Source organism: Vicia villosa, linkage group LG2, assembly GCF_029867415.1.
Source record: "Vicia villosa cultivar HV-30 ecotype Madison, WI linkage group LG2, Vvil1.0, whole genome shotgun sequence".
NCBI classification, from domain to species: Eukaryota; Viridiplantae; Streptophyta; class Magnoliopsida; order Fabales; family Fabaceae; genus Vicia; species Vicia villosa.
The window spans coordinates 132,869,734-132,896,951 of NC_081181.1; the positions used below are offsets into that span (position 1 = coordinate 132,869,734).

General features: G+C 34.3%; 3 protein-coding genes across 3 annotated transcripts; all 3 read right to left on the reverse strand.

Moving 5' to 3' along the window:
- Positions 1 to 1,007: 1,007 nt before the first annotated feature.
- On the reverse strand, positions 1,008 to 1,770 carry LOC131646832 (uncharacterized). The gene has a single exon (XM_058916786.1). The coding sequence runs from the start codon at positions 1,681 to 1,683 to the stop codon at positions 1,183 to 1,185; it is 501 nt and encodes a 166-aa protein (XP_058772769.1). The 5' UTR covers positions 1,684 to 1,770; the 3' UTR covers positions 1,008 to 1,182.
- Positions 1,771 to 18,950: 17,180 nt separating this feature from the next.
- LOC131646833 (pentatricopeptide repeat-containing protein At2g29760, chloroplastic-like) lies at positions 18,951 to 21,407 on the reverse strand. Its single transcript, XM_058916787.1, has one exon. The coding sequence runs from the start codon at positions 21,334 to 21,336 to the stop codon at positions 19,465 to 19,467; it is 1,872 nt and encodes a 623-aa protein (XP_058772770.1). The 5' UTR covers positions 21,337 to 21,407; the 3' UTR covers positions 18,951 to 19,464.
- Positions 21,408 to 23,460: 2,053 nt separating this feature from the next.
- On the reverse strand, positions 23,461 to 26,054 carry LOC131646834 (CASP-like protein ARALYDRAFT_485429). The gene is made up of 3 exons (XM_058916789.1): positions 25,660 to 26,054; positions 24,178 to 24,310; positions 23,461 to 24,084 (listed from the first exon to the last, which is right to left on the reverse strand). The coding sequence occupies exons 1-3, from the start codon at positions 25,791 to 25,793 to the stop codon at positions 23,890 to 23,892; spliced, it is 462 nt and encodes a 153-aa protein (XP_058772772.1). The 5' UTR covers positions 25,794 to 26,054; the 3' UTR covers positions 23,461 to 23,889.
- Positions 26,055 to 27,218: the final 1,164 nt, after the last annotated feature.

The following is a 27,218-nucleotide window of genomic DNA, read 5'->3' on the forward strand; positions in this document are numbered from 1 at the left end:
TGCCACTTCACTTGGCGCATGCTCCTAATTTTCACATGCATGCGCCAAATGAGATAGCGTCATGTGGCATTTTTACACCTATGCGTCATATGAACTGACGACACCTTCTAAAATTTGCATGCCCCATTTGAGTTGGCGTATAAATTTTGGTCATTTTTGAAACCTGGTTAGTTGCGTAATTTTTTTTGAAATATGGTTATTTGCGTTTTTTCTCGAAAAGTAAATATTAAATATTAATCCAAATGATTTTTATTTAAAATATCCTCACTCCTCCCCTTATATATTTTTCATGGATTAGATTCTTGTTTCTTAAACTCAAAAGTTATACTAAAATAAAATTAATTTGAAGTCAAAATTATATCTAATTTATAAAAATATAACATATAAAAAAAACTCAAGAAAAATTAAATGAGATGACAAGAGAATTCTAGGCAGAGTTATATCTATTTTTTAAAAATAAAACATATAAAAAAAACTCAAGAAAATAAAATGAGATAACAAGAGAATTCTTATAATTTAACCTAGAATTTTAATCCTCCCTAACTAGAAACCAGAGGAATTAAGTTAAGCGACTAAAACAATCACTTTTGTCTTTTTCTAAAAATAGAATCCAAGATACTCTTGAAGACAAATTCTTTTAACTTTTATTCAAAGTATAACCCAATCAGTTTTAACCAAAATCAATTATCCCATTCAAAATGAAGCATACTTCAAGGAGCATTTGAGTCTTTATTCGTAATTTAATACTATTCCTTTCTCAATTTTCTAATAATTATAATTGAAAAAATTATTTATTCATTAAAATCTTTATTCATGTTATTTTATATTTTGCAATAATTAATTGATAAATTTTATTAAACACTACATTCTTAATTTTGAGTTTTGACGTTATGGTTAATTAATCTACTTAAAAACTTCAAAACATAATTTAATTGCAAAGAATATACGAACTTAATTGCGGTCAAAAAGTAAAATGTAAGATAGTAATTTAAAGAGGGAAAGACAAATTAACGGAATATCCAAATTTCAATGATCACTTTCATCTAACTCCAAAGAATCTAAATTTCCTTCATTTTGTTCACTAAAAACACTCTACATAAAAAATAAAACAAAATAAAATCTCAAAAAAGAAATATCTACAAAATAAAAAATAACCATCTACTAGTTTTTCCGAAACTACCCCTACTCCGGAATCGAACTCAACAACGCCGCAAACTTCTCAACACCGGCACTACCGCTTCTGTTATTTCTCCCTCTTCTCGATCTCTGTACAGTAACGCCGCCGGAAACACTCGCCGGTGAGACACGCTTAGCGTCACACTCACCGGAGAACAGAATCTGTTTCCCGCGACAACCGCATTTATAGGAAGCGCCACTTTTCATGAGAGCGGAACTCGCTTTAACGGCCAATGCCGCCATCTCCTGAGCCTGCAAAGGTTTCCTCAACCAACTCAACGGAAGCACAAAGTAAAGCTGTCCTAGTTGCAACGCTTGGTTTTCATCGACGGCGGTGACGACGTCGTCGAAATCCATTTCGTCGGAGTTACATATAAAACACGACGGATGCTCCTGTAAGAGGTAAGATACCTTGACAGGATAAGTAAACTCTCGTAACCTTCCGTCTTGTAGAATAAGCTTCGCCGTCGCAACACGAGTTGAATCGGAGGAGGTACAGTTTCCCATTGTGATGTGACTCAGTGAGTCCGGCGAGTTATGTATGAGTCGTGAAAAAATGGAAAATGTTGTTATTAGTTGAAGAAGAGAGGAACGTGATGAAGGGAATATATAGTAAGTAATTTCCACGTGGAATTTTGATTTAATTAATTAGAAGCTGCGGGAATGGCTTTCCAGGCTGTAAGTTGTTGTTGACAGGTTGTATTACTAGCTAGCGTTTAGTGTGCGAAACTGACCCTATTTTCAAGATTGGGTGTGTATTTACGGTTTTGCCATTAGGTTTGGACAAAATGTGAAACTATGGTGAAATCAATGTGTTAAAATTGGACTAGTGTTAGATCTTTGGTTTCGAGTTGAATTACTTAAAATCATGTGGTATTCATGTTTTTGAAGCTGATTTTGTGAAAATCATGATGACAGCTCAATGTGACTTATGTGTTTGAATTTGATAAAATCATCTTTGATTATCGTAAATTTAATAAAATAATTATTGGAAGTGAAAGAATTAGTGAAGAATTGAAAAAAATTATTGAATGATAAGAAATAATTATATCAGTTACTTAAAAGAGTTGAATTTGAAAAAGTAATTGAAATCTTACATCAAAATCAGAATAAGTGTTTATATACGTAAAGTTGATTTTTACACAATTTTATAAAAGAGTGATGACGCGCTACTACGCTCTATCAATGGGTGTAATTCTACACCAACTATCTACTTTGGAAGTAAGAATAATATAGTATAAAATTTAACATTTTTTAGATGTATTGGTAAATTGGCTGATTTATATAAATAAATTTAAACAATGCAACACAACGTTTTAAAGGGAGTAATTTTTTTGGAGACAATATTTCAAAACTATAAAACAACGATAATTTTATAAAAAAGAAATAAAGAAAAAAATTCTAAAACTTAATTTTTTTTATTATAAGAAGGAAAGAGTATAATTTAACTTGTTTAAAGATCTAATTAATTCGATATTATTATGACTAATATTAGGTGAAATGAAACTATGAAATGTTGGAGGGCACAAGCAAATCACGTGAAGAATGTCTTACTGTAGTGATACTACTACCTAACCTTGCAGCGTAGCTTGAATGAGGTAAGTTGGATCTTGTTGCGGTTTCTAAATTAAGAGTAGAAAGTAAATGTGAAGTTGAAAGTAATAAAGTGGGAAGGTAAAGTTCGTGAAATTGTAGAATTGGGAAGGACTATTTGACATCACGGATCAAAAATTGGCCATATAAAGGTACTGTAATTCTATTTTAAAGATTTTTATTACATGCTAGAAATCACTTTTGCCCCAATTCTAAATTCAAAGGACAATCTCCTAGGGTCATTTTAGATTCTCCTTTTTCAGTAGCTTTTTAATATGGTACATGCTTTTTTAATTATACTAGTTTTTTTGTTAGTTAATATATGAATAGTTCTAATTATATTTTGATTTTTTGGATTAAATTGGATTTGATTTTTAGTAGCACGCCAATGCATATATGAGAGTGGATGATTATCTTATCTAATGACTAATGAGTAGCAATAGGAAATTAAAAGGCTGTGTCTATTTCTTTGTCGTTTACTTTTCTTTCAACACGTGAAAATCTCTCTTTCTCATGCCTTGATCGCATATATAATTGTATAGTTACTTTTAAATAATTGAAAGCATTCTGAATCTTCCTTTTGTTATTAGTCATAATCATGACTATGATTATGGGTCCTAATTTCAGTGTCTATTCGAGCATTACTTCTTTTTGTTTTTAAAAAGTTCAAGGATTTGAATCTGGGGTTATACTCGACTCACAGAGAGTCTCAAAGATTATATATAAAGATTATATATATATATATATATATATATATATATATATATATATATATATATATATATATATATATTAATAATTAAATTTTTACGTCGAAAAATATTTTAAATTTAAGTTTTTATACATTAACAAAGTTTTCATATCATCTGCTTAATTTAAATCTAAGATGAGCGAAACTTTCACACCACTAATATATAGTATGTTGAAAATGAGTCGATTCGAGTCGAGCTCGCTTCAGTTCAGTTCGATTAGTTAAGAATTGGTCTAGTTGGCGTTCGAGTTCATTATGAGCTTTTTTTCAGCTCAAACTCAACTCGTTAAGAATTGATCGAGTTCGAGTTTGAGTTTGAGTTCGAATTCATCACTAACTATTTTTAACTCAAACTCGACTTGTTAGAAGTTCACGAACAACTCGGTTCAACTTGTTAGGTTTTTCTCGTTAGGTTCAACTCATTTGTTTCACGTGTAATTTTTAAAGTCTATCTTTTACATATATTTGACATTTTAAATTAATAATTTTTTAAATAAAAATAAAATAAAAGTTATTAGATTAGAATTTATACGATGTTGGTTTTGTTTGTATAATTATTTATAGAAATATCTTCCTCATTTGAGAATATAAATTATCAATTAAAACCGTTAAACTAAAAGAAAATATGAGACTAAACTTTGGAGCAAATCTTTAAACCTACTCTTAACGACAATATAATTTATCTCATATATAATTGAATTGACTTATGTAACGAGTCGAACTATGTATAGTTCAAGTTCAACTCATTTGGTTAACGAGCTTAGTTTTTAGCTTATATTAAGTTCATTTGGTTAATAAACCTAATTCAACGATTTAATTTTTAAATCGAATTTCGAACTCTTTTCAAATTAGTTTGATTCCTTGCCAATGACGAAATTATTAGCGATACTTTCATGGGCTATTAATATAATATTTAAACAATCATTATATGGATTAATTGCTTTTCTAAATAGCATTATATTAAAATTATTCTTTGTTTTTCTTTGTGAATTTTAATTTAATTAATGTCATCAAAGCTAAGATTTATTCATCATCTTAGCTCATATCTTAAAAATATAAAATAAAAATATTAAAAACATAAACTTATCAATAATATTTGAAAATTTCTTTACCCACCTCCCTATGGGGGGTCACCCCCAGCGAAATTCCCAAACTACCCCTGCTTCGGAAATGAACTTCCGAAGCGCTTTTTTTTTAAAAAAATTTTCCTTGATTCGGAAGTTCATCTCCGAAAACACCTCATGGGGGGTGCGTTCGAAGATGAACATCCGAAAACACCTCATGGGGGGTGAATTCGGAAGTTCATTTCCGAATTATGCAGAAACTGTGTTTTTTTTTTATGTTTTTTCTTAAACGCAACCGCATTTTAATTAAACGTTACCGGCAAATAAAATAAACAATAGATAGACTGAAAACACTAATATGATAAATAAACAAAAAAAAATACTAATATGAAAATATTATATACAAACTGAAATAAATAAAAATAGTGTGCTAAATATACAATCCAAAATCAAAAAATGAATAAACCCCACCACTACTGGGTGTGCCTAACCCGCTCACCCTGGGCCCTCCTCTGCCGCCTGTACCCCGCCGCACGGCCCGCATCAGTGACGATCATCTCCATCACGGCGACTGCCTCTGGTCCGCCCTGATGAATGACACCTCGATGCAACGCGTCCCGCCCAAGCATCTCTATCCGCTGGCAGATCGGAAGGAGATCGATGGCGTGGTCATCCTCCGCCTGCCGGTTCTCCAGGATCTCCTCGTGTGCTGGCCTAGGAGCGCCGGGAACGTCGGGTCTCAAGAGAGGATGGGACACCCGGTAGAACCATGTGACGTACCCCTCCACACTGTGCCAGTCCTGGGTGACCCGCATGCGACGGTACTCCTCCGGTACCACATGATGCTGCCACTCCTCCCATATGGCAGTGAGCTGCACTCTGGTCACTGTGTCAGGAGCAGCCTTGAAGGGTGACCTGGGTATGATCTGCACGAACCCAAACTGCCGCATGCACCGCTCCGGGAGATACCGGACCATGATGCCGGTCCCACATGCCAACCAGCCTGAATATAGAGCAACCCCGTCGAAGGGGACAACCTGAGCATAGTCGGCGAACGGCCTCCAGGTGACGTCGTCGTGCATCGTGCGGTCCAGGTACAGGCGGTATGGTCCCACCGCATCGTTCCCCCTCTGGAGGTCGTATCTGGCGGCCCTGGGCATGGCGTCAACGTACGCAGGATCGATGTGGAAGTCGTGGATGCGGGAGAAGTAGGAGATGATCCAACTCTGAAACACAAATACGATAATGTATTAAAAATAAATACGAAACATAAATAAAAAAATAAATACGAGAATGTGTTAAAATCAAACGTACCGTAAGCAGAGTGCAGGATCCAACCAGCTGCCTCGTCCTCCAGTTGGAGGCCTCATTCAGCTTCTGATAGAGATATGCCAGAGTAGCTGCCCCCCAGTTCCACTGGTGAACGGTATCCAGGTCCATGAAATAGCGGAGGTAGGTCACGTCGACGTACCTGGCGCTCTTGTCCACAAAGCATGCAGCGCCTACCACATGCATGTACCAGCACCGGAGAGCGCAGCCGCGGTGATACTCTGTGAACAGCTCGTCACCCTCACCCTCAGCCTCGGCAGCCGCGTCCAGGTGGTGCTCAAAATAAGTGCTCAGTGTGGTGAACCGGATATGAGGCCCAGATGTCGTGGTGCACTCAAAGTGAGCAACCTCGTGCTCCATGCCCAAGTAGAGCGTCATCCACTCAATGGCCTCCACCCTCTGGATCTTGGAGTGGGTCAACAGCGGCCCCCTAATCGGCAGGTGGAGAAGACACTGCACGTCATGCAAGGTGATCGTCATCTCCCCAACCGGCAAGTGGAAAGAGGACGTCTCCTTGTGCCAGCGCTCCACAAATGCCCCCTGCATGCCGGTGCTGATGGTGGTGTACCCCGTCATGCAGAGCCCGCTGAGCCCTGAACCTCGCACATGGTCGTTAAACCACTCAGCTGCTGGTTTAAACAGACCGAAAATCTTGCGGGCGTGGTTCACCATTTTCAGCGGCTCTCTCTCCTGTTACAAAAAAAACAAATAAGCGAGAAATAAACGGTAAAATTATAAAAAATGGTGACAAATAAACGGCTAAGTTAAAAAAAATACCTCTCCCTCCCAGATCCGCCGAGCGACGTGATCCTGGTAGTGAATCAGCAGGGAAGTGTCAAAAGGCCCTCCCGGAAAGCTATCCACCTCCTGCTCCTCCTGCTCCTCCTCCTCCCCGACTAGAGGGTCAACATCCGGTATGACCTCCTCCTCCTCCTCATCCTCATCCTCCTCCTCTCGCTGGCGGGAAGAAGATACCCGAGCCACTCCTAGAGCCTGAAGCAGATGAACTCTCCACCAAGTCCTGTGGAACGCGGACACGGCGTCCCCGTCCCTGCCCCCGTCCCTGGGTCGACGCCAGCTGCGCCGCCGCCCGCTCGCGTCTAGCCGACGCAGTCTGGGACTCTCTCCCCTGTCTGATGCGTGTTGGCTGGTCTGACATGATCCTGTAAACAATCGAAATCGATTAATATGCGAGACAAATGAAAAAACAAAAATAAATTAACTTCTGGTACAGTTCGGAAGTTCATTTCCGAAAACTGGGATGAAGGTGTTTTCGGAAATGAACTTCCGAAACACCCCCACGCAGAGCTTCTCTGCAACCTCCAATGGGAGACCCAAAAACCTAAACCAAATCCATTTTTTTGCCTACTAAACATCCTAATATCAGTACTAAGCTATCTTAATGTCATTTTTTCAGATTCTAAACACCCTAATATAGTTTAATCAAATAGATCTAAAACTTGAAAAAACAATGATAAACTTACCAATTAGTGTTTAATGATGAGTTTGGTTGAGTTTGGAAGAAGAGTTTGGCTACTTCACACTTGCTTCTGCAGAAATTTCGCCTATGGAAGTGTTTGATGATGATTAGGGTAAATGATTTGGGGGAGGGGGAGAGTTCTGCTTAATCTGCAGAACGCGTTTTATTTCGGAAGTTCATTTCCGAAATTGTAGTTTCGGAAATGAACTTCCGAAATAAGACATTTTTTTCAAAAAAAAAAGGCGCTTTCGGAGATGAACTTCCGAAAACACCTTTTTCATGCATTTCGGAAGTTCATTTCCGAAGTCAGGGGTATAATGGGGTTTTCACTAGAGGTGGACTAGAAGATAGGGAGGTGGCCAAAGAATTTCTCTAATATTTTAACTTTTAAAAGTTATATATACAATCTTTAAAACGATCTTTATTATTTTACATGTGAATTGAATTGAGAGCACAACTTAAAATTTTATTAAATTTATATTTAAATAAATATTTGTTTCTTATATTTTAAGTATTGAGTTTTAAGTGTGAAAAGATTAAATTTTTATATTGTTTAAGAATGGATGAAAGGTTAGATTTATAAAAGATATGACTCATGCTTTACTGTCTTAAGATTTTGGGTAAATATATAGTGTCAATGTCTCCTGCATTTTTAACGTTTAATATTGATACTTTTGGGTTCTACTTCTCAAATTCCCTAACAAGTGATATTAGAATATGGTTGGCACTATGGAGAAGTGGAAATGGATCCTATTGTAAATCAATGCTAATGACGTGGGTGGCTCACACATGTGAAATATTTTGTTGGATTTCAAGTGTGAAAGTGTTAAAGTCTCACATCGACTAGAAATGAAGGAAATGTTAGGTTTATAGAAGATGTGAATGTGATACGTATCTCAATTGTCTTAGGTTTTTGATAAATATATGGTGTTAAGTAGGCATGGCAACGGAAGAGCGGAAGTGTCTCGTACTTATGGAGAAGATTGTTGAATTTCAAATGTGAAAATGTTAAAAATTTCACATTTAATGAAAATGAAAAATAAAATAATTATATAAAAATAACATATATTAATGAATTAAATTAAATGTCATATTTATTAAATATAAAATAATAAAAGAAATTAGAAAAGATGACAACTCTCATTTTACAAATCAAATTTTAATATAATATCAAAAATCTATGGATTAAAACACCTACTCCCTCCGGCCTAAATTATGCCTGAATTATAAGTAAATATTATTTTTTTAAATTTATTGAATAATAAATGTATCTGGTCTATATAAAAGATCAGATAGATTTATTATTCAATAAACCTAAAAAAATATTTACTTATAATAATAGTTTTATTCAACGTCAATTCAATAATAATATTAAAAAATTCAAGTATGAACGATGATCCAAACCTTTACATTCACAGAAAAGTCAATAGTGATAAACAATAAGACACTTTAACACTCAACAAATTTTTACAGACCTATTTATAGATTTATTCATTTATCACAAAAAAAAGTTTCACATCATAAACAAAAGTTGAATTTATAATTTGAAATCAATCGAATTAACCTTTATTAGTGGATAGTGTCTATTCATCCATTTTTGTATTATTAGCTTTAATGGGTATTTGTTTTTGAGTCTTGCTAACCAGTGCCTTCAGAGTAATGGTTAAACATTTTTAAAAAAAAAAATTATAAAAAATTTTATATTTTAATTTTTGAGACATTAAATACACAAATTAACGAAATAAATTTACTATTTTAAAGTCTTAACCATTGTCTTGAGGATACTTATTAGCATTTCCCTATATTCATATACATCAAAATCAATTATATTTATATACATCAAAATCAAATCATTTCCGCAGATAAAATCAAATTATAACAATATCCGAAATTGGAGATTTTGAAACCTATATTCATAGATAAATTAAAATAGTTTCAAATAAAATACTACAAATAAAAAGACAACATAACCAATTAAAATAATTTGAAGTGGAATATGATGTTTTTTTTGGCACCTTTAGCCTTGAATTGTACAAATTTTGTTGTTTACTAATAGAAAAATAGAAATGCAGCAAAATCATCCACTGAAAACTAGACACGTGGAATATCAACTATTGAAGTGATTGGGAGGGTAAAAAAACAGTGTGTGGTGTATGAGAGTAGAGGACGTGGCGCAAATTGAAGGTCAATTGTGCTTTGGTGCAAGATAGATGGAATGCCACGTAGAGTAAAGGCTTTGGAAAACGTAATAGACAAAAGAACAATAATTGATGAATGAATAAAATAGAAAAGAAACCATCCAACAAAACTGGTGTAGGTTAATCTGGGTTGAAGTCCAGCACCAACCCTGCAGCCTTGGCAGGTATCAGAATTCAGACCACAAAGCCACTCCTTCCGGCAATTATTTATTTTGTGGATTCACATTATTTTATAGTATGCTTTAAATATAATGTAAAAAGAATCAGAATGTACTAGATCAAAAATAATAAAATAATAAAAGAAGAAGAGAATCATAATGATTATGTGATTCTGATTACTCTATCGTATTGACTTCGGGTAAATTCGAATCAAACCGGAATTCAAACTAAACCATATTATTTGAATTGGACATTTTTTCAGTTCGGGCTAGGATCGAACCAAACCAATGAAATTTAATATTAATTAGTCCGGGTATTGGATTTTTAATTTTCTATCCGCAAACCCAACTCAAACCAACCATAATTAACAATCATGAAAATTACTATCAAACATTCAAATTCAAAAAAATGTGAAATCTCGTATATGGATAAATTATGCTATTTTAATTTTTTATTAGAAAATTGTTAGTGTATAGTGGTAACTGAACATAGTGTTATGAAACACATTAATGTGTGCGTGTGTGTGATCTAGCAGTAAAACGTTTGGATTTTGAGAGTGTGCTTCTTTCAAGGTCTCAAGTTCGAAATCCGCTAGCTACAAATTGCTTATTAAAAAAAAATAAAACACATTAACTATCTAAAAATTATTAGTCTAATATTAACAATTGAACACAATTAATACTATATTTTTTATATTATTAATTATGAAAATTAATTTTCATAAATAATTTATTTTCAAATTTTTTTGTATTTTTTTATCTGCCCGATCAATCCCCTTGTATTGTCACAGTGTGAAAAATACACCAGTATAACAAATGGTCGAAAGTTAACAAGATTCTCACCAAAATTTATTTTTAAAAGGGATAACACCGATAAAACTCTATGAGTGTATTTAGATGAGATAATAGAGAAATTTTAAAGAATTTAAAATTTTAAATAAATCAAATGATTTAATTGAATTTTTTTTAAAATTTATTTATTTAAATGAAATATTAAAATGATTCAATGATAAATTTTTGGGATCATTTTCATAAATTTTTAAAATTTTGAACCAAATTTAAAAAATTAAAATAGAGACTAATTTATAATTTTTGAAAATTTGAATAAACCAATTTGTAAAATTTGAAAATTATAAAAGACTTATTTACAATTTATGGAAATTTTTATGGGTGAATTTGACATTTTTATAAAATATGAGTATCACCTTTTAAATTTTAAAAAATTAATAATAAACAATTTAACATTTGCATTATATAGATTGAATGAGCAATTTCAAATTCTTATTTTTTGGTGTCATTTGAAATTCCTTAAATTTAACTTGAATAAAATATTTCATAAATTTACATCATTTTAACAAGGGTTAAATATATAAAACCCCCTGTAATGTTAGCGAGTTCCCATTTTAGACCCTAGTAATATTTTTTTTAATCGCCCCCTTAAGTTTTGTAGATTCCCTCAATGGACCCCCTGTTGGTCAGATGTCATGGAATCTTTTGCCACACTTGCCACGAAAGCATTCTTAATACACACGTGTATTTATTTTTTATTTAATGTTTGATTAGTGGGTATATTACACTTTGTTTCTCTCAAATACCCCCTTGCAACATTTAGGACTTTCATCACTGAGAAAACAATGGCGAAGAAGACTAAGAAAAATCCCAGTCAAAGTAATGTTCAGGAAGAAGCTCACGCGAAATCTCAGGTAGGTTCTATTTCTACTAAATGTTGTTAAAACGTGTTACGAAAACTAATGTTGGTTCAATATCAGGAATCAGAGCATTTCAATGTGACGTTTCACCATGGTGGGGAGTTCGTGAGGGTTGCTGACGAAGAAATCATCTACAGAGGAGGTGTTGATACAACCATTACAGGTATGCACGTAGCTAGCTAGGGATTGGATAATATTGTAAAATTAGTTAGTAGGTTAGGGTATAACGAGTGTAGTTTTAGGGTTTGGGCAAAGGTATTAGAAATCCAAGAAGGGTTTATCTTGATTAGAAAGGACAATGATGCAGTAGATTTTTCCCTGTATTTTAGCTCATTGAATATCACAGGAGATTTGTATGTGGAACACAGTAAAGGTGTGGAATTTAATTGTAGTGATAGGGAACCAAATTGTGTGAATGAGGAAAAAGAGTTGGATGTGTTGGAAGATGAAATTGTTGAGGGACTGGATGATAGTGAAGATGAGAGAGCAACCGATCTTGCTGATGATTTTGATGAAGAAATAGATGTTACTTTGCCTCTAAATGTATATGACAGTCTTAGTGGGCTTTTAGGTCAGCCCAATAAGAGCATGGATGAGGATGACCAATATCAAAGTGATGAATTGAATAGTGACGATCTAGATGACTCTTGTGATGAAGATAAGCCCAAGTATGACCAGTATATGAAAGAGCACTTAAATCAGTATGAAGATAAGCCCCTGTGAATCTATCAGAATTAGAGATATTATGCAAGATATTAGGCAGAACTTTTCATTTGGTATAACTGTAGCAAGAGCATGGAGAGCAAAGTTAATTGCTAAGAGGATTATTGAAGGAGATGCTGATAATCAACATGCCTCTATATGGAAATTTTATGAAACCAAGGAAAGTTGGAGATGGTTCATCCAGCTGCTGCTGGAAGACATTGGACAAGAAAGGAGATATGTCATTATCTCTGATCAGCAAAAGGTATGAATTATGTTTCCTTATCATGTTTACCACATTTCAATCAAAAGTTGTTGTGATTGTAATTAATCATATGCTGCAATTGTTAGGGACTTGTGGCTGTGTTTGATGAGTTATCAAATAGGATTGAGCATAGGTTGTGTCTTAGACACTTGTATACCAATTTCAAGAAAAGATTTGGAAGTGGAGCCCTAATTAGGGATTTGATGACGGGGGTAGCCAAAGCCACATATTACTAGGCTTGGGTCATAAAAATGAATGAGCTCAAATGTGTGGATCCTAATGCTTAGAGTTGGCTCATTGCAGTTCTACCAAAGAGCTGGTGTAAGCATGCCTTTACCTTTTATCCAAAATGTGATGTGTTGATGAATAACATAGCTGAGTCGTTTAATGCTACCATTTTAGTATCTAGGGATAAGCCTATTTTAACTATGTGTGAATGAATAAGAAAGTATCTGACGAATAGGGTAGCAACTTCTGTAACTAAGTTAGAAAAATAGCCACATCAAGTTATGCATATCCCTAGAAAGAGGCTTGATAATAAAGTTTTTCATAATGGCCATTGCTTGCCTACATGGTCTATGGCTGAAACTTTCCAGGTTACAAATACCTACAACAACCATGAGTTTATTGTTGATATCTCTAAAAGGTCGTGTAGTTGTAATTTTTGGGAATTAGTGGGAATTCCTCGTAGGCATGTTGTGGGAGCCTTGAGCTATAGAAAACAGAACCCATGTGAATTTGTAGATGAATGTTACTCAAGAGACAAGTATGCAGAGTGCTATGGCTATGCTGTAAGTCCAATCAATGGACAAGACATGTGGCCCGAGGTAGACATTGAGCCACCTCTGCCTCCTGCATACAAGACTGCTCCTGAAAGACCTAGGAAAATAAGGATCAGAGAAAGTGGAGAAGAAGGTGCAAGGAAGAGAAGGCCAGGGGTAGCATACAAGTGCACAAAGTGTGATAAATTTGGTCACAATTCTTTGACATCTAAGGCAAAGACACGTGATCCTAATGCTCTTAAAAGAAAGGTAACCTATTGGATTTGTTATGTCATCTTTATGTTTGTTTACATTTGATTTATTATCCCATCTTTATATTTATTTACACAATGTGCAGAGGAAAGCCAAAGTAGCATCTAAGTGTGGACCAAGTGGTGTCCAATCTGATGACCACACTGATGGTGGACAAGGTGGCCAAAATCAACAAAGTGCTAATGCTGGAGAAACTGCTATCCCAACTGACATGAATGCTGCAACTGAGATTCCTAATGGTGATGCACAAACTGACATGAATGCTACAACTCAAATTCCTAATGGTGATGCACAAACTGACATGAATGATGCAACTGAACTTGGAGCTGAAACTGATATTGGTGCTGCTAGTTTCCAATCTGATATTGGTACTGCAACTGAAAATGAAGAAACTGGTGATGAGAAAGGTGTTAGAAATGATGCTGAAACTATCCCAACAGCAGTTAGTCAATTTGGGTCTTGTGTGGTTGATTCACATAAAGGACAAAGAGGAAACAAAAAGCCAACCAAACCACCTATCAAAAGAAGGCAAAGCGAGAGGATCAAACTATTTTGGTTCAAAAAACCCATCACAGGGCAAGGTTCAGAAGACTAGTGCTGCCAGAAATTGAAGAAAAAGTTTTACCCAAGGACTCAAAACTTGGAGTTTCAACTAGGAACATGAAGACATGGAAGACAAGGAAGATGAGAGATTAAATTACTCTATAATTCTGTTATCTTTTGTAATGAATGTTATGTATCTACATCTTATGCACCATAGTGTGCTTGTTTTGGCCAACTTTAGTGTATGTGACTTATGCACCTCTGTGTGTTTAATGTAGTTATTTAGTTGCTAGTTTAAGTTTAATGTATCTGAATGTTATGCACCATAGTGTGCTTCTTTTGTTGTAACTTTTATGTACTGACTTTATTAATGTATCTGAATGTTATGCACCATAGTGTGCTTGTTATCTTCATTTAACTGTTATAAGCTCCATTTGTCCTTGTAATTGTAAATCAAATAACAGAACTTAACTGATAACAACCACATTTCCATATTGAAAGCCATTACAATATTCAAAGAACATAAATTAACAACACCACTAGAATTGCATCACACTGTAAGCAATTGGATACAACATTTGGATTACATATGATATACTAACTCTCTACCTACACTAACTTAAGTAAAGCTGAAAACATAATCCAAGACAGGCCAATTATAACCATCAACCAGAAATTTTTTCTCCTTTCATTTGCAATCTTTCTCTTCTGCTTTTCCATTTTCTTGTGCATTCCAGCTCTGCATTCCATCTCGTCCACAATCTCATTAGCCAATTCTCTCAAGTATATCTTCTCTCCATCACACTGTAAGTATCTGGACGGATTAATGTCTTTTCCTTCAATCAAATCATCCCACAAGAACAGACCACAACCATCCTGCATCCCAATCGTATCATCCATTAGTACATATAACACAACATAAAACATAAAAAAAATTATTCGAAAATCAACTAACCATCATGTTCTTGCATTTCCAGAATTTCCTCCCGGGATTATCAATTGACTTGGACACCCACATCTTCATTGGCATGTTGCACCCACACTTGGGTAAACCAACTCCATAATCACTCGTGGAAGAGGCCTTGCTCCCACCCATTCGTTGTGACTTATAACCTAATGTAGAACGATATGGAAGAGGGCGTACAATTGTTTTCTGGGAACACACATTTGCCCTAACGAACGAGATAAATGAACTTGGAGGTTGAAGAAGAAGGTTGGAGGTTGAAGAAGAAAGAAACAAAGAAGGAGAGGAATTGGGGAAGAAATAACCCTAATTATGCCATGCTGGATATTTAATAAACATGAAAATTTAATCCAGATGTCACGTGTGCAAATTCAACTAAAGATTCCATGCCACATGGCCAGAAGGGGGCAGCAATGAGCGAATCTACATAAGTCAAGGGAGTGATTAAAAAAAAATTATAGGGGCCTAACCCGAAACTCCCTTACATTACAGGGGAATTTATATATTTAACCCTTTTAACAATTCTTCATATTTTTCATCCAAACAATAAATTTTGATCAAGTCATTTTCAATTTCCTCAAAAAAATTACTTTCCCTCAATAAAATACTCCTTCCAAACACACTCTAAGAGTGTGTTTGAATGTGATAAATGGAAATTTTAAAGGTATTTAAAATTCAAAGCAATTTAATGATTTTTAAATTATTTTGTTTGGATGAAGTATTAAGGTAATTCATTGTTGGATTTTTGGGGTCATTTTTTTATAAAATTTAAAATTTTTGGACCAAATTAAAAAATTGAAATGCAGTGACCAATTTATAAATTTTAAAAATTTGAATGACCAAATTGTAAATTTTAAATCGTCACTACAATGTTGTCAAATATTGTCGTCAAAGAACGCAAGATCTTCGACACAACATTCTGCTCATAAATAGTTTCTCCACATGACTTGATTTTATTTACCAATCGCGTAATTCTTGTCACGTAATCGTTGACCGTCTCCTTTTCCTTCATCTGAATCAATTCAAATAGACGTTTGTGAATTTGTAACCTCACCACCTTTTCCTAATCAGCCCCTGCATATTCCTTTTCCAAGATTTCCGACGCTTGCTTTGACGAATCGCAATCACCAACTTTCTCAAAGTTATCCGTCTATACATTGATGAATAAAAAATAGCGCCTTGCAATCTTTCTTCTTTTCTTCCTTATGTATTGCTCGGTGTGCATCCGTTGCACATTCGACAAGGGGATTCACCCTATTCTTGATCACTTCAAAAACATCTTGGTAGCCAAACAACACATTCATTTGCTTGCACTATTTGACGTAATTCTCCGCATAAAGGGTTGGTAGGTTTGTATGACTCTTTCATTGGAGACAAAATTCATGTTGCACACTAGGTATTTTTGGATCATAACCAGACTCTTGATGTCAAATGTTGGAGCATTCAATCACAAGATTGGTAAACATTTGAGGGTTTGAATATGTGGAGAGAGAGAGAGAGAGAGAGAGAGAGAGAGAGAGAGAGAATATAATTTTGCATTAATAATGATGAGGGTGCCTCCAAGGCATTTATACAAACATTACAAAGTGATTGGGATACAAAACACACATTTCAAACATCAGAAAAAGCAAAAAATCGAAACTGTAACCCGTTAACACAAACCTGTGACCGGTTACCGCTGCTACAAAACTGAAAATGACTCTTTATAATTCTTAGAAGTGATTTTCACATGCATGTAACCGGTTACATCTCTGTGTTAACTGGCTACAACACTTGAATTAATGTTTTTCACACAATAAAACGGCCTATGTATTTGATGATTTACGTGTCACACATTTCCTATGTTTTTAGTTTTAAGAACTAACTAATTGCTCTGTAAATTTGAGATATCAAACAACTTGATTCATACCATTGTTTTTTTATTATTACAATACATGATGTAATGGTTGACTGATTATTATAGATTGTATTTGCTGTGGCGGCAAAACGGTACTTATGATACCGTCCAATTGACCACTAATATCTCCTACATTTTGAGTAGTCAAAACTTAGGCGCAAACCTTGCTGGCAAAATGAGTTAAGCATGTAACCTTGGCTTCATATCCATGATATTCTCTTTTGTTCGCATTGCAATTTCTTACAAAATGACCGAACTTTTGACAATTGTAGCATTGTGCCTTGTTCTTGTCATACTTTTCTCTTTCGCCTCTAAAGTTGCCTTGACCACCATTTTTGCTACAGTTGCTCTCACCCCTTTGACAAGTTAAATTCTTCGAATTTGGAGACTCTTTTCCACCAAAATTTAGAAAATTCCCTTTATTCTTCATGGACCATTTTCCTTTCGACTTCTTGTTCTTCTCATTGAACGGAGCTTGCAAAGCGATATCTACCTTTAACTTATTATTATTTATCTCATCCATCCTTTGCTCATGGGCATCAAGAGAGCTTTGAAGCTCATATTTGCTCAACATCACAAGATCCTTCAATTTTTCAATCGCCACTACAATGTTGTCAAATATTATCGTCAAAGAACGCAAGATCTTCGACACAACATTCTGCTTAGTAACAGTTTCTCCACATGACTTGATTTTATTTACCAATCACGTATTATTATCACGTAATCGTTGACCGTCTCCTTTTCCTTCATTCGAATCAATTCAAATTGACGTTTGCAAATTTGTAACCTCACCACCTTTTCCTTATCAGCCCCTGCATATTCCTTTTTAATGATTTCTCACCCTTGCTTTGACAACTCGCAATCACCAACTTTCTCAGAGTTGTCACTGTCCATACATTGATGAATAAAAAATAGCGCCTTGCAATCTTTCTTCTTTTATTCCTTATGTATTGCTCGTTGTGCATCAGTTGCACATTCGACAAGGGGATTCACCCCATTATTGATCACTTCAAGAACATCTTAGTAGCCAAACAACACATTCATTTGCTTGCACTATTTGTCGTAACTCTCCGCATCAAGAGTTGGTAGGTTTGTAGGGACTTTATCATTGGAGACAAAATTCATGTTGCACACTAGGTATTTTTGGATCATAACCAGACTCTTGATGCCAAATGTTGGAACATTCAATCACAAAATTGGTAAACATTTGAGGGTTTGAATATGTAGAGAAAGAGATAGTGAGAGAGAGAGAGAAGAGAATTAGAGAGAGAGAGAGAGAGAGAGAGAGAGAGAGAGAGATAATTGAGGGTGAGAATATAATTTTGCATTAATAATGATGAGGATGCCTCCAAGATATTTATACAAACATTACAAAGTGATTGAGATACAAAACTGTAGCCGGTTAACACAATCCAAAAATCAGAAAAAGCAAAAAGTCAGACCTTTAACCAGTTAACACAAACCTGTAGCCGGTTACCGCTGTTACAAAACTGAAAAGGACTCTTTATAATTCTTAGAAGTAATTTTCACCTACATGTAATCGGTTACATCTCTGTGTTAACTGGCTACAACACTTGAATTAATGTTTTTCACACAATAAAACGGCCTATGTATTTGATGATTTATGTGTCACACATTTCCTATGTTTTTAGTTTTAAGAACTAACTAATTGCTCTGTAAATTTGAGATATCAAACAACTTGATTCATACCATTGTTTTTTTATTATTACAATACATGATGTAATGGTTGACTGATTATTATAGATTGTATTTGCTGTGGCGGCAAAACGGTACTTATGATACCGTCCAATTGACCACTAATATCTCCTACATTTTGAGTAGTCAAAACTTAGGCGCAAACCTTGCTGGCAAAATGAGTTAAGCATGAAGGAAGTTTCATGCCTATTGACGTGCTCAACTTTATGATCAATATTGATTCGATGAGAAACAAAAATCTTATGATAATGTCACACGACATGAAAATCTAATAGTTGGACATAACAAAAATGTTTTAAGTCTATATACATAACATGTTATCATGTTCATGTGTTATTGCCGGTTGGCAGAGTTTGATTTTTGCTTTACTACCATTCGTGTGCTTCCTAGTTCTATTAATTTAGCCAACAAAATGCAATATTAATATGTACTATCAATTATTGTGGAGTTCCCTTCCACAAGAAGCATGAGTATTTTGGCCTTTGAATTTTCTTTATATGAATGTTGGAGGCTTAAAGCATGGACACATGCTGATTGAAATAATCATTAGTTTGTTGAGTAAATTATACAAAAATAGCATACACAATGCCTTGAATGTAGGGGGCCTTTAGCTCCTTCATAAGAAAGTTCTATTTAAGTTAATTATATGAAACTATATAATATTCTTGTACAATCCATTGAATGTTTTTCTGAAAAGGACGATCCAATGAATGTGATCGTGTTAATTAAGTAATGTTAAACTTTAGCGAAGGACTTATAATTGAAGACTTAGAAAAACATTGAAGTAAAAATGATAATACTATTTTATGAATCCATGCCTTTCCATCCATCAAACTTGTGCTGAATTAATTATAAGAGTAGTATATTTCCTCTACATCCAAAACTTTAAATGGATTCCCTACATGTCTTTTCAATGAAGCTAATTGCCCTGCACTTTTTAATCCCATTTTCATCCAATATTTTCCTAATATTCTTCATGTCATCCCATCTTTGAGATTCTGAATACATGTTTGACAGAAGCACATAAAGCCCGGAATCGTATCGTCCTAACTCCAACAACTGCTTCATGATTTGCTTACCAATTGCTAGATTCCCATAGGTTCTACAAGCACCAAGTAAAGCACTCCAAACAACAATATCTGGTTTAATAGGCATCTTTTGTATCAACGAAATTGCTTCTCCTAAGAATCCACGTCGCCCTAAAAGATCGACCATGCATGCGTAGTGTTCAACATCAGGATAAATCCCGAAAGTCGAATTCATCATGTCAAAGTAATGTTTCCCCATGTCCACAAGACCACTGTGACTACAAGCAGAAAGCAACCCTGTAAATGTAATCTCATCGGGACAAACTCCACTTGCCCGCATCTTCTCAAACATCTCGATGGCTTCTTTTCCAAAACCGTGCAAAGCAAGTGCCCCGATAACAACGTTCCACGACACCACATTCTTCTCAGGCATTCCAAAGAAGATATCCATGGCAGTCTGAAGAGCGCCACATTTTGCATACATGTCTATTATAGCGTTGCAAAGTGTCACACTCAGTGTAATGTTATTATCCCAAATGTAATTGTGGGCTTGTTGTCCCAATGCTAGATCACCCATGTGACTGCTGCATGAGAGAATGGCAACAAGGGTAGCATCATTAGGCAACACACCCGAACCACACATCCTGTAGAAAAGTTCAACGGCTTCGGCGTAAAGTCCTTCTTGAACATGACACCAAATTATGGAATTCCAAGAAACCACATTCTTCACAGGCACCTGGTTAAAAAATCTCAAAGCACAATCAATAAGCCCATGATTAGCATAAGCATTAATCATACATGTCCAAGAAACTACATCCTTATCAAGCATTTGATCGAATACACTTTCAGCATATTTCAAACACCCACACTTCGCATACATATCCACAAGTGCATTGGTGACAACCAAATCAGTTTTAATTCCGGTAACGACGATATAACAATGCACAGATCTTCCCAAATCCAAATTACCGTGTTTTGACGAAACAGAAAGCAACCCAACCAAGGTAAACACATCAGGCTCCAATCCAACTTGTTGCATTTCTCGAAACAACAAAACGACTTCTTTAGATAAACCCATTTTAGAATACCCAGCAATCATCGAATTCCATGAAACCAATGACCTTTCCGAAATATCATCAAACACTCTCCTAGCACTCAGTATTAAACCACAAGCAACATAAACAGTCAAGATTGAATTTTGAACACAGACATGAGACCCCAATCCAAGCTTAATACACTGAGCATGAACACAAACACCAACCCAATAACATGATTTAGCAGAACAAGCTTTGAGAACAAAAGGGATAGTGAACTGGTTCGGTAAAAGACCAGCACTCACCATTCGACGGTAGAGCAACAGAGACATAGTTGGGTCATTGGAATTAGAATAACCCTTTATCAAATGGTTAAACATGAATTTATTTGGTTGAGGAATTTGATCAAACAGGTGGTGTGCGTAAGGGAGATCTCCAAATTGGACACTGGATGAGACTAGTTTGCCTAATGTGAGGACTTGGGTGGTGAGGCCATGGAGGATGATTTGTGTGTGTACAAGTTTGAGTTGTTTTAGGGAGAAACATTGGTCTATGAGACAGTGAAGATTTTGATGAGTTGGGGACTTTAACTCTTGTAAAATGGTTGAGCTGATTTGTGTTTGTGTGTGTATGGCAGCAACAGAAAACAAGCAGGAAATAGCTCTTGCGGGCTTCAGTTTCAGAACGGAGGACATCAAAAAACACCCCGATTTCTCTTGTGATATAGTGCAGGGTGAACATTGTTAATGCTTCCATCTCTTCAACAATATACATATTAATTTTGGGTTAATACCTATTTTCACCCCTGTCATATGGGGCTGATTTGAAAAACCCCCTGCAAAAAAAAAAGTTGCAAGAATTCCCCTAACATTTGAAGATTGTCTCGTTTTAAACCCTGTAAAATTTTTATTTTGAAAACAAACCTTGCCACTTGAAAGACTCTATCATTTTGAACCCTGTAAATTATTATTTTTAGTAAAACCAACCTTTCCTGTCATATTCTAGAGAGTTTAAAATGACATAATCTACAAGATTATAAGGTTTAAAATGAGTGAATCTTCAAATGGCAAGGTTGGTTTTAAAAACAAAAATTTTACAAGGTTTAAAACGAGAGCATCTTCAAATGTTAGGGGAATTCTTGCAACTTTTTTTTTTGCAGGGGGTTTTTCAAATCAGCCCCATATGGCAGGGGTGAAAATAGGTATTAACCCTATTAATTTTTCTTGTTTTTCCTTTCCTTAATTTTAAAAGCCAAATTTTTTAAATCTATTTTAATTTTTTAGTTTTTAAAATTCATTAGTAAAAAATAGTGTTAAAAAATAAATGTGTAAAACTAAATTGCCAAATAAATTTAATTACTTTTAAATTTTGAAAATTAAGTATAATTTTATAAAATTAAATCAAACAAATCATTAACCTTCCATCACCTTAGCCTTAATATTAACTATACAAGTTAAAAGAATAACAAATGTATTTAACATCATTCAAAATCAAAGTGGAGCTTGAATCGATACAACTTTGTGTAATATGAGAGCTCATTGAAGTTTTTATTTTTATCGTGATGATAAATCGTGATTAAGAGATGCACATCTCTCACATATATCGCGAAGAGGATGAAAATTGTACCCATGTTCAGTACGTGCAAAAAATACTTGATAAATAGGATAAATATTTATAAAATGGACACAAAACAATTAATTATTCACTAAAATAAACAGGTGGGAGTGCGGATACGGGTATCTTAATACTCACCCCGCCCATACTCACACAATGTATATTTATATAATTTAATTTATATCACTATATAAAAAATTGTATGTCTATCTTTAAAAAAAAATAGCACAATTAAACTATTACACATTAATATGAGTATTCGTTTATTTCATAATTAAATAGTAAAATTTTGAAGTTATTTTATAAATTTTGTTAGAAATTTAAAATAATATGATATTTTTTAATTGATAGATTTAGTTTTACTAACACTGTGAATAACGAGTACGAGTACTTATGTATCCATTAAATATGAGTTCGGATATAAAGGCTAATGCCCACATGGGTATTGTGCTCGAGTATCAGGTTTTTTTTCAAAGTGCAATATGGGGATGATAGTATAGTACTCAAATCATACACATTGTCATCCCTAAGAACAAGTGCGTGGACGAGTTTGCGAGCTTAAGAGTAAGACTTAGTCGAGAAATTCAACTTCTTAAAGTGCACCTTCAAGAGCTGATATCTTTATTCTTATGGAATTTCTTTTCCCACCTCTATAGGTTCTTCAAAATTACTTAAAAAAAATAAAAAATGTCTTCAATTTTTGGAAATGCATCTCCGCACGCACCGTTTTTCCACAAAAATAAGCGAAAATGGGTGTGCAAAAATAATTTGCGGTGAATTCGGAGATGCATCTTCGAAAATACCATATAATATCACAAATATTGATGTCAAAATATATAAAAATGCACTCAGATATGTTTTCGGAGATGAATATCCGAATTAATATTTTATAAAAATAGAATGACTACTTAATTTACAAATGGTTATGTGATTTAATGTGGGTGCAGAGATGCATATTCGAAAATATCTTTAGACAATTTCAAATTTTCGCAGGTGTGAACCACACTCTATGGGAAAAGAAATCCTCTTATTCCTTCTTGGTATTCAGTAGGATTATTGGCTTGTAAGTTTTAATTTTTTTTGGGCTTAGGCCTTATAACATACTAAAAAAACTTAAAAAAACTTGAAGTCATTCATGTATTACGGTGTTTGACAACAATTTTGTCTAAATGATATTTCAATTTTTTATTACAAATAAAAGCAAGACTACGTGTGTGAACAGAAAATGATACTTGTAAGAAAGTCATGTCCCGCTACATTATTTAAGCTATGCATATTGCTATTGATTCAATAATCAATAGTTAATAACATGTAGGATAAGATGTCAACTAGGATAAGATGTCAACTAGTTTTACTAAATATATTCAAGAAAAACTCTATTTTATTATGTCGGTTCATACTAGTAACTGTATTAAAATATATGTAACAATCATCATTTCATCATAGCACTTGATTGATATTATATTGAGTTCTTATAATGTGAAAGAGCTAATACATTTTTTACTATTGTACCAAAATTCTATTCACAAGAACATCAAAAATATATGCTCAAGAGGAAATGACTTTGTCATTTGCACCCTTTTCATTCATGTACATGTATCTTGTATCAACAATAAGCAAGATAATAAATATTCTTACAGAGAAGGTAAAATCCAAAAATTAAAAAGACATGAAGCTGATGAAAGAAACCAAGACAAAAATGCCATAGCCGCAGACAATTGATATCTACCACATAACTTTTCAGGGCAATGTGATCTACCAGCTTCATGCAGAAGATCTGTCACACTTGCTGCAGAACATGCTGCAGCTAACGAGAGATAAGACATAACCTGGAATATAGAAATTATATCATTCATTCGTAAACTAGATGCAACAATGAGGCCTAACTAACTTGGTTTTAATAATGATAAAAATGTATGTACCATGTCTCCGAAAACGATTATCATTATGAGCCTTCGTTGAATCGGCAAACATTGTATGAAGACGGCGTAAGCATCTACCAAGAATAATGTTATGCTCCAGGGAATTGCCAAACCCATTACTGTTACCAAGAACCTGTTGAATAGCATGTATAAAGAAAAATTAAGTTATAGTTCATAGGCCTAAGTCTTTTTAATCTTCCTTCAACAGATTTTAAACTATGCATTTTCTATACTGACACATAATTGTCATGTCAGAATAAGATTATTCTGGCTATGCAGGAAAATATCAAAACCTTGAAATTCATTCCTTTGCCATTGTAACAATAACTCCATTTTGAGATTGAAGTGAAAAATCTAAATTAAACACGGTGGCACTGTGATTTTGTTGAATATTGAAAGTGTATATTTTGCAAAATCACGTGATTTTGTGAAACCTGCCGCAAATCCAAACATGTCAGACAAGTATTAGTCATAGTTATTGAAAGGCTAAATATGGCTCAAGAAAAAAATCTCTGTTCTGTTTTTTTGCTTAATCCTACTATTACTCCAAAATGTCCCCCAACTTTCTAGAGCTTTTAAGCGAGCAATCCAGACGGTGTTTGAATTAACCTTTTAATTTGACTGATGACTCAATAAACACTTACAATACCGCAGTTTATGTATAGATTGTAAACACAAATAAGGTGAAAAAAAGTCATAAACTATTTTTATAGGTTAACACTCAAATGATTGTACAAAGTTCTAATGTCATAAAACACTCAAGAACACTTGCAGAGTGATAATTAGTGGCACTCATTTTCTGATTGAATGGAGAAAAAAAAAACTGAATTGAATACAAGATACACAAAGTGCATACTTAGATTGTCAGGTGAAATCACATTGACACCATTATTTTGTAGAAACTTTGAAGTGTAGCTTTTGCAAATCACAAAAATTCTAACAAACTCAATGATAGTCAAAACAAGCATTAAGCCAGCTTATATAAAAGTAGAAGAACCCAAATAACTAACTAACATACAATTACCAGAATCTAACAATTCAATATTAGGAGCATGAGTAAGGTAAACTACTAGGCATGATACAAAATTTATCATGATTAAACAGAATTTCATGACTAACTTATAAAGGGCAAGACCTCCAAAAACTTTAGCGGCCCGGGCGTATATCCCTAGGCAAGGAGAGAGACTCTTCATCATGTGGCCCAATGAAAATTGAATAAAACTTAGCTATAAACAAATTGGGCCACCACCCCCAAATTCTAGCTCCACCCTCTGATTCCCACATACTTGTAATGTACAAGTCCTAGATTGATCTGATTTATGGTACAACATTAAACTAGCACAATCAATCATGTAGTACTATGCAAAATCAATCCATCTATCTGAGTTGAGAATTCATGAAAGATGAAATTGAAAAGCATGAATTAGTGATCATGATAGCAAGTAAACCAAATGAATATAATCGAGAAAAGAGAGAGCATACGAGAAAGAAGTGAAGGAGTAGAAACCAACGTCCAAGCACATGAAGCAAAGAGAAGCAGAAGAGAAAACGGTTTGACCCAAACGAAGAGACAAACTAGCGCTGGTGCCAAACGCTCCCGGAACTTCCTCCATCATAGCGTAGTATAGCCTAGCATAGCATGGGATGGGATATTCCTTTTTTATCCTCTTTTATATCATGTCAAACATGATCGGTTTTGTTCTAGTAAGAACGTACATGGATGAAAATGAAGGAGTGAGAGGAAATAATAATGGGCAAAAAGGGAATAAAAAATGGATATAAAGAAAGAATGGAAAGTGAAAGGTGAATGGGAAAGTGGATGATGGAAATATAAATGTGATAGAGACAATGAAATGAATATTTAATTGTTGCTTTGAGTTGGAGGGAGTGTTGTTCTTGTACACAGAATATGTTCCGTCGGTGCGATGCCTCCCTACACGGTTTTTATTCGGATTCACGGGTCTTAATCATTCAACCCGTTCTCCTCTCCAGTTACATATTTCAGTTTCACCCTTATATTTTTTTTATTGATTATTGATAAATTTTACTATTGTAAAATAATAAGTTAAACATAGTATAGATATTTTTATTAAAGAAAATGTATTGAATAATCTATCAGAAGTGAATTGCATCCGGGGTCATAATTAAAAAAAAAACTGCATTGACTAATTTATCTGCACATGCATTTCTTTTTTATGAAAATATGAGATATCTTGAATTTAAAGAAGTATATTGTGTACAGTATACTTCCATTTAATTAAAATATGTTCGGGGCAATATTCAAATAAGAAAATATGTTCGGGGCAATATTCAAATAAGAAAATGCACGAAGGGCCAACATCGAGTCAGTTTCAAGGAAAAGATTTCTCAATTTCTCCTTGTTAACATATACGATAGCAAGCATGATTCCACTGCAATTCAACTTTAAAAGAGGTGCAAACTCCAATTTCAGTTGAGAAAGCTCTCAAGAATGTTTCTAAATTATCTCTAAATATGCTACCACAAGTTGATATTTCAGGATTTATTCTTGAAGTTCCATCCATGTTACACTTAATTCAATTATGACTAGAAAAACACAAATTAACTTGTATGATTCTAAGTGTTGGAGGAGGTCGACATTTGATGTTCATGTCAAACAATCACTCCATCCAATTCTAAAAAAGTAAAGTGTATCTGCATCTAAGAAATAAATGGTATGCAGTTTCCACATCATGATTGCAGAGAGAGTACCTCGAAACCATATGCACCCCCCTTCGAATCAGATTGTCTTTTGTTGTAAACATTATGCATTAGTACCCAAGTCACAAATGATTTAGCTGTTGGTATGTAGGGATGTTAAATGAATTTTTTCCAAGAAGACTCAATGCGATATCTTAGGCATCTTTAAAAGATAGACCATCATTTGCATATCATGTCCAAATGAATTTATCAATAATAGTATTATCAAATGACAAGTTAATCTTTAAAATGTCTTTAACAATTTGAGGAGACAAAATGGATAAATCATTAGGAATGTTCTAATTGTTCTTAACCAATTATCA